Source organism: Fragaria vesca, linkage group LG3 (assembly GCF_000184155.1).
Source record: "Fragaria vesca subsp. vesca linkage group LG3, FraVesHawaii_1.0, whole genome shotgun sequence".
Lineage (NCBI taxonomy): Eukaryota > Viridiplantae > Streptophyta > Magnoliopsida > Rosales > Rosaceae > Fragaria > Fragaria vesca.
In genome coordinates this window covers 18747617-18755261 of record NC_020493.1, presented here as the reverse complement: position 1 = coordinate 18755261, position 7645 = coordinate 18747617, and the positions used below count along the sequence as shown (strand labels likewise).

General features: G+C 38.3%; 1 protein-coding gene across 1 annotated transcript; it reads right to left on the bottom strand.

Annotated features, from left to right (window-relative positions):
- Window positions 1–3294: 3294 nt before the first annotated feature.
- LOC101291321 (scarecrow-like protein 33-like) lies at window positions 3295–5577 on the bottom strand. The gene has a single exon (XM_004294596.1). It carries the CDS (start codon window positions 5501–5503, stop codon window positions 3521–3523), a length of 1983 nt encoding a protein of 660 aa, XP_004294644.1. The 5' UTR covers window positions 5504–5577; the 3' UTR covers window positions 3295–3520.
- Between the last annotated feature and the right edge of the window lie 2068 nt (window positions 5578–7645).

Genomic DNA, 7645 nt, shown 5'->3' with positions numbered 1-7645 from the left:
ATCAACAACTTCATACCATATCAACACAATAATATTATAAATTAATTAACATATATATATATCTACTATTTATTAACAACAAATTAATTCATATATATTATCAATTCAAATCATCAACCAAATCGATCAACACATATATATATACATCCAACGTACTCAAAATTAATCAACTCAATCACAATCAAAATCAATAAACTCAATCACACTTAAAATCGATCAACTCAAATAAAACTCAATTAATCAACATATATATACATATACGTACCTATATATGGCTCCACAAACTAATTATGGACAGATTTCGACAACACCCAAACTTTTTCTCCCGTTTTTCTTCTCCCGTTTTTTTTCCCAGATGAGCTGCTGCTGTCCAGATCCGCAAATATAAAGCACTTTAGCCGACGAAATTAATATGTCGTCGGCTAAACTTTTAAATATTTCGTCGGCCATAGTATGTGAACTTTAGCCGACGAAAATTTTTTTTCGTCGGCTAAAGTTTACCATAGCCGACGAAAATTTAACTTAGCCGACGAAAGATAATTTCGTCGGCTAAAGTGGACTTTAGCCGACGAAAAAATGCTTCGTCGGCCTGGTTTTTTTTTTTCGTCGGCTAAAGCCTTTCTTCTGGTAGTGGTTTGTTCCTGCAACGAAGATTACAACGAATGAATGTGTTTAATTTTGTAAATCTCTATTTATATAGTAAGGTGATCCATGCAGGAAGGATAGTAAGTATTTACAACATATACTATGTTAATTAACAGATGAAACCTTATGTTCCTTCGTAGCAAACCTCTTAAACCATAACAGACGAAGAGCCCTAATTTGGCAATAGGGTTAATGTAACTTAGAAGATAAGATATTAGGGTTAAACCCTAAGACACGAAGAGGCCTTATTAAAATGTAACTTAGAATATATAAGATAATAGGGTTAAACCCTAATACACGAAGAGGCCCTTATTAAAATGTAGTATAAGATAATAGGGTTACATCACTTAAATATAATGCACCACCTTAATGCGTATACATGTCGAGAACTGTGAGTAATTTTGATACTGGTGGTTTGCTTAATGCACCAGCTAATCTGTAGATCATGGGATAAGCCATATTCCCTCTTTGACCTAACCAAAAAGGTGACATGAAAACTGCCACACATTTAGCATAGAAATGGTGGAACCGTACTCGTCATGGTTAACAGATAACTTCTAACGGTTATTTGAGGCTATATTTGTAACACAACACAACAGCAATGCATTGTATGATGTTTCTCTTTCGCATCAGTAATTCAGTACAAATACAGTTTATACACGCCATCGCCATATGAGTACGCACTGAGTATATGCTCTATGTTAGGGATCAAACATCTCCAATTTATGACTTGCAAACAAACAGATCGAGTTATATATTGTGACGTAGTAAATATTATATATGAACCTTGAACTAATAGCATACAATGCTTTCTCATCTGAAACAATAGGAAATTCACAGAGAAGCAGTTCTATAGATTGTACCCGTGTAGAAGTTTAAAGAAGGGATAGTCTGTGATTTAACAACAACACTTTGTTACATAGACCTTGCAAAACAACTTCAAAGAAGTTATTGAAAATGAAAAGAAGGGATAAGAAGGGATGAGGTTTTGCTACTCTGACAGTCTATGTTTTTCGTGTCTTTTTTTTTGCCTTGATCTCAATGCTTGCTTTGTCAGTTTGAACCCCAATATCACAAAACCCATTTAAGGTAATAGAAAGAAAACACAAATACACAATAGGCTAAAGTCTCCCCATGCAAAGAATTACATTCATATTAATTGTATATGACCGTGCGATCAATCACAAAATTCAGAATAAAACTGACAGGACTTAGACCTCAGCTTCACTGCATATTACTTACTTTGTTTGTCTTCTTTTTGTTTGTCGGTTTGAACCTCACAGATTAGGTTAAAGGCTTCGACTCGATCAACCTGCCAATATCAACATTTGCTAATTACTGCAAGGTGTACGATTAAGTAAATTGAGAATAACGAATGATATTTACAATGATGAAGTTGCGTAAGCATACCTTTTATATGTGCTAGCTTCTTCTTTCTATGCATGTTTGCCATGAAGACAAATTCAACAAAGTAAGAAGGCTCATCAACAATAACCTGAGGAAGCAAAGGAACAAACCAACAATTGAAAGGCAATGAATTTGAATTTACTTGAGATGAAGGCAAACAGCAGAGAAGTTGAGCAGTGGGAGACGTAGAAAGGAGGAAGATAGATGAGGGGAAGAATAATTCAACTGAACAACTGCTTTGTTTTGAATTCTGAAGTTGTTATCCTAAACGAACTGCTTTGCAGTTGTTTTCGGTGGTTTTGGGTTTCAGTTTTAGCTACTAATTTAAAATCATTTGGCTGTTTACTCTTTTGGCCTTTTTTTATTTAGATCTGATTTGGTAGGATTAATTTAAGGGAGGGACAATTTAAGGGATATCTGAATGTTTAACCATGGCAGTTTCTTAAGCCAAATTGGCTTAATTAATACTGATGGTTTGATGATATAAATTATATTTATTCACAACATTTAGCAACAAATATCAACAGGTTCCTAAAATTTATAGCAGAAATGGCACCCAAAGATCTCTGTGGAGGGCTTACAACATTAAATCAGGTAGAGCAGATATGAGCTTTGGTATCTTTGTCCTTTTGCTTACGCTCTCATAATTGTAAGTGGATCATCAGTTTCATTTGTAATAGTCAAATGATTCTAGTAATCACTACTTGAAAACACATCAGAACCCAACTAACCCTAATCTGAACACAAGTCTTCTTATTTTCTGTCTTCCCTTCTTTCTTCTTCTGTCACAAGTGACATGAATTCTTGCAAAAACCAGATTCAGCAGTAAACTAGTACTTCAGATTCATAAACCAAATTTGTAATACTAAGCTATACAGCGCATTGGAAAGAAGAGAGGGACTGTTGGACTAGCTTTCAGCACATAAAGCTGCATAAAACACACCGGATCTACTACATATTAACAATACGACAACCTACAGTGGTATGATGCAAATCTATCTATACACAACAACAACAATTGACTGAAGGAAGGAAAAAAAAAACAGGCAGATGCAACTCCAACAGTTGTTGCTCTTCCAACTCCCAAAATTTGGAGGGTGTGACGTACAGATAACAACTGCTAAAGCCTGCCTGCATTTTTCCCACAACTGATATAAAGTTTGTCCACACAGAGCTATTTGCCATCAATATGGAAAGAAGTTGTATTTGACAATTAGTGCGAGCCGATTCTAAACAAAACGATGGTATGAAGAATTGTTTTCTTGTTTATTTTCTCAGCAGACTGTTACAATATATACACATCTAGATATGCTATAGATCCACAATTCTAGGTGTTCTAGTGCTAAACAAGGTAAGATAAGATTTACCCTAATATGAAAAGGCAGTAACAGAATAACAAGAATACAAATCCTAATTACTTAGGATCCCTTCCATCTACGTCTTTAATAAATTCTAACAGTCAAGCATTTCAAGTCGTACTTGGCGCCCAACAGGCAGAACCAAACATCATTCTACCCTTCCAACCATGCAGCATCCAGTGGCCATCTTCATTAACCACAAAATTCGGGTGGTACTCCATTTTTACCTTATCCTTTATTTTGTTCACAACTTCATAGTCCAATGGCAGCAGTCTGAAACCAGCCCTCATGTTTCGAATCTGCCACTGCTTATATGTTTCAGGCCTCGCAATTCTTTTAATGCCCTCACAAGCAACTATATTCAGAACTTCACGTCCAATAAACTCTTTTTCGAACCCCAATCTCACCTGATCTTCGCGAGGCAAAGTAGTATCCAACACATCAAACAATGCAGAGAAGTGGTATAGTGCCTCTCGGAAGCGTGGAACAAAGAAGGGTGCATCATGGGATCCATTAATAACACTTTGGACAAAAATATCAGGATTCAACTTTCTAATTATATTTAAAACAGTATCCCTCGGACTGTTTACCATAACTGTCTCATCAAGGAGGTACTTAAATCGACAGAGACAATTAACAGCAAGCACCTCATTTCTTTGAACTTTAAATTCATCAAGTTGGACAGTTTCCCACTTCTTGGCTATGGCATGGTACTCAAAAGGGACATTAAATCGCTTACAATAATTTGCCAAGCGATGCCCTGTCTCTTGGACAGTTTCTTCTGGATGACAACCACTCAAGGTAAGCTCTAACCCTGTAATGCGTAATTTGGGAGGTCCACCAGGTCTTCTTGAGAGGCAATGAATGAGAGCTGGCCATTGAAAACCTTGCCGGATACCAAAATCTATTATATGAAGTGTTTCAGCTTTCTCAGCAGCTTTTATAATCATTTGGTTTGCAAAGATCATCCACATCTTCATGAACGGGCAGACTGCAATATGAGCTCGGTAAAACTTCGAAATAGCTGCAGCTGATGCTCGTTTAGTAGCCAAAGTAGTATATAGTTCACTTCCAGTGCCAGCCAACCGCGCTTCAAGAGCATTTGCAAAGCAATGAGACAACCTCTGAGTATAATCACCAAATGGGGAAGAGTGCTGCCTAATTTGCTTTAGTAGCTCACTAGCAGTCCCTCGATCATCAACAGCAACAGCTTCTGCACATGAAATCAGAAGACGCCTCAAATCTATCACTTCCTTCTTGTTGCCTCGTTTCATGCCACAAGCCTTCTGACTGACTAGCACATCCTGCTGCAGGCCATTGTTAGCTCCATTCTGACAGACTTGATCCTCTTTACTTTCAACAGCCTTACCGCTGAGCAACGCCTTGCCGATACTATCAGACAGCTCACCCTCCTCATCATCCACATAAACCACAGATTGCTTGTTATTCCTCCCATCCTCCAACTCTATCTCCTCCCTCAGATGACTATTCTTTCCTCTTGAACCAACACGGACATGCTCACTTCCATTCTTCTGGGTCCTAACAACCACATTTCCTGCCTTGCTATTCGCCACAGTATACGGCTTGTTGCCCTCCGCTGTAATCAACTGACCTCTAGGAAGAAACTTACTACCGTCCTCTGCCCCTCGGTCAAATTGCACTAACAATTCCTTCGTACTAACCTCATCAGGAACCATAAGCTCACTCCTGTAAGAACCCACCATCCCATTTCCATTTCCATACTCATTTTGATCAACCCAAAGAGGGTTTTGGTCTAGGGAAGTTGAGCACTTCCCTGCTCCAGTAATCTCATAAAGAGACTCCTCAGTGGGTTGAAGAACCAAAGGATCAGGGAACAGACATGGTGTTGGCTCCATGTCCTCCTCCATAAGCACCCGATTTATGTGCACAGTGTTAGAAAACTCACCATCATCTCCTACAGGGCTAAAGCTCGAAGACAGAGCAGAGTTCATGGGGTTTGGGTCCAAAAAGCTAAGATCATCAAAAAGGTCAACACTTGGGTACTCGTTCAACATATCGAGTAAAAGGGTTTGATCGTTGAAATTGGGATATTCAGAGAAAGGTGAATCCATGATTTTGAAATTCACAAAATTGAAGGAAACCCAACTCCAGTTGGGTGAAATGAAGAAGCAATTTGATGCGAGTTGGGTTTGAAGAGTCTGCTTACCTGAGAGAGAGATATGCCAAACCCTGATCGCAAGTGCGCGTCAAAAGAGATGAGTTCAAAGCTGAGGAGATGGAGCTCTCAGGCGAAGAAGAGTTAAAAAGTCTCCGAAGACATATGGAGATGGAGCTCTCAATTTTACTGCTGTGGTTTTACTTCTGTTTTTGGATGATGACTTTGGTTGGGGTCTTGACTTTCAACCGATATAGAAACTGCCCTCCACCCTCTAGGCCTCCAGATGTGATGGTTTCATGGGTTCCCATTCCCGACTTCCCGTCTTTAAGTCTGTCGCCTCCTTTGGTTCATGGATATTCAAAGCAATGATTAAACTAGATCCAGGATAAAGTCCCTGATCTTATATGTTAAGCGAAGCGGCTGCGGCGGCGGCCGGGGGATACTGTTCACATGAACAGTGTCCTCACCACCCCATTATATGAAGCCACGTACAGCCGCAACAAAGCTCCAAAACCCACTTCCATTTCTCTTTAACAACGATTTTACCTTTTTTGACGGTTTGACCCGTCTTATTTTTTAGTTACTTCAGAATTGCCCCTCAACCCTTAACGCCATCACCCACTGTGCAGACAACTGTTTATAACACTGTTTTTGATTACTGTTTATAACACTCTATAAAATAATTGGGCCAGAGTTGGGCCTCCGTTCCAGACAGGAGAGAGACTAGAAAAACCTAAAAGAGAAAATCTAGAAACCCACAGAAGAGAAAGTGAGAGAGAAAAAAGAGAGCAGAAGAATGAGACCGGAAAGCTCGATTCAGATCCGAGCAGCCCAAACTCAGAGCAGATCATCTTCTCTTCTTCCAGTCAACGCCATCATCTCTTCAGACAACCAACCCTTCGCAGCCATTGCCGGAGACGCACTTCCAAATTTGGATATCCTTTCTCGGTTGTTCTCATCTGCCTTTACTCATTTGGTATGTCTCCTCTTTTCTTTTCTTTTTTTCTTTGCGTTTGTGCTTTTTTGGGTTTGATTTTGATTTTCATCTGCTGTGCTGGGAGAAAGAAGCCGATTTTGGGTTTGGATTGTGTAAAGATGGGAGCTTTTTGGTTTTTTCAGCTCTAGTCTGTATCTTATTTCAGGCTTTTCCAACAGAAATCTTGCATCGATTACTTATGAAGTAGTGAGTTGTACGGTTTAGGGTTATACTGTGGCAGAAAAGCTCATTCTATCATTCCTGGAGTATGAAATAGATTCCCAGTTCCTTGGAACTAGATCAAGGGGAACTAGCTTCGGTGTCATGAGCCATTATAGTTTATAATTTGAGAACTATCAGGCTTTGCAGCTTTTAGTTTTACAATTGAAATTCCCAGAACCTTCATGTCTACGTATAAACAATTGATGATAAGCCACTATTAACCGATATCAAAACAAACATGAATACCATTTTAATTGTCTTATCGTATGTTAGTATTGTGTTATCTTAGACAAAGTTATGTTATCTTCCTGTCTACTGGAGTAGACTCAAGTGTTTTGAAATGTCTATTAGGAGATTAATTTTCAGTCTGTTAGAAATGGCATGCTAGCGGTTTGAAATTCTATATCGTCTTTTTGTTAAGAAGAATAAAAGGCCAATAGCAAATACAAATTGGAGGATAGAAAGATGACAGCTAGACCGACTGACCAAAATGCTCAATTCCCAAATGTCTCATTGCATTTTTTCTATCTTTAATTTCTTTTAAATAGAGTTGTCATGATCAGAAAATTTCAAACACATATGGCCATGTTTATAGATTAAGTGAATTGAAGTTGGCATGTTTTTTTTTTTTTTTACTACAGAATATTGTGTACATGATGAATGCAACAAGGCTGTCCCAAACTCTGGGAGGTAATTTTTTTGTCATTTGGATTAGACACTACTACAAAGGACTGAAGGAGTACTATGCATAATAATATAATCCATATTGCTAGAAATTTCATGATGACCTACTTATCTGCATAATAAGAGAATCAGTTTGATTAGTCTCTTTTCAGTCAAGATTGCTTTTTCTGTGCAGCTAAATAACTGCTCAACATACTGATTTATCAATGTTGG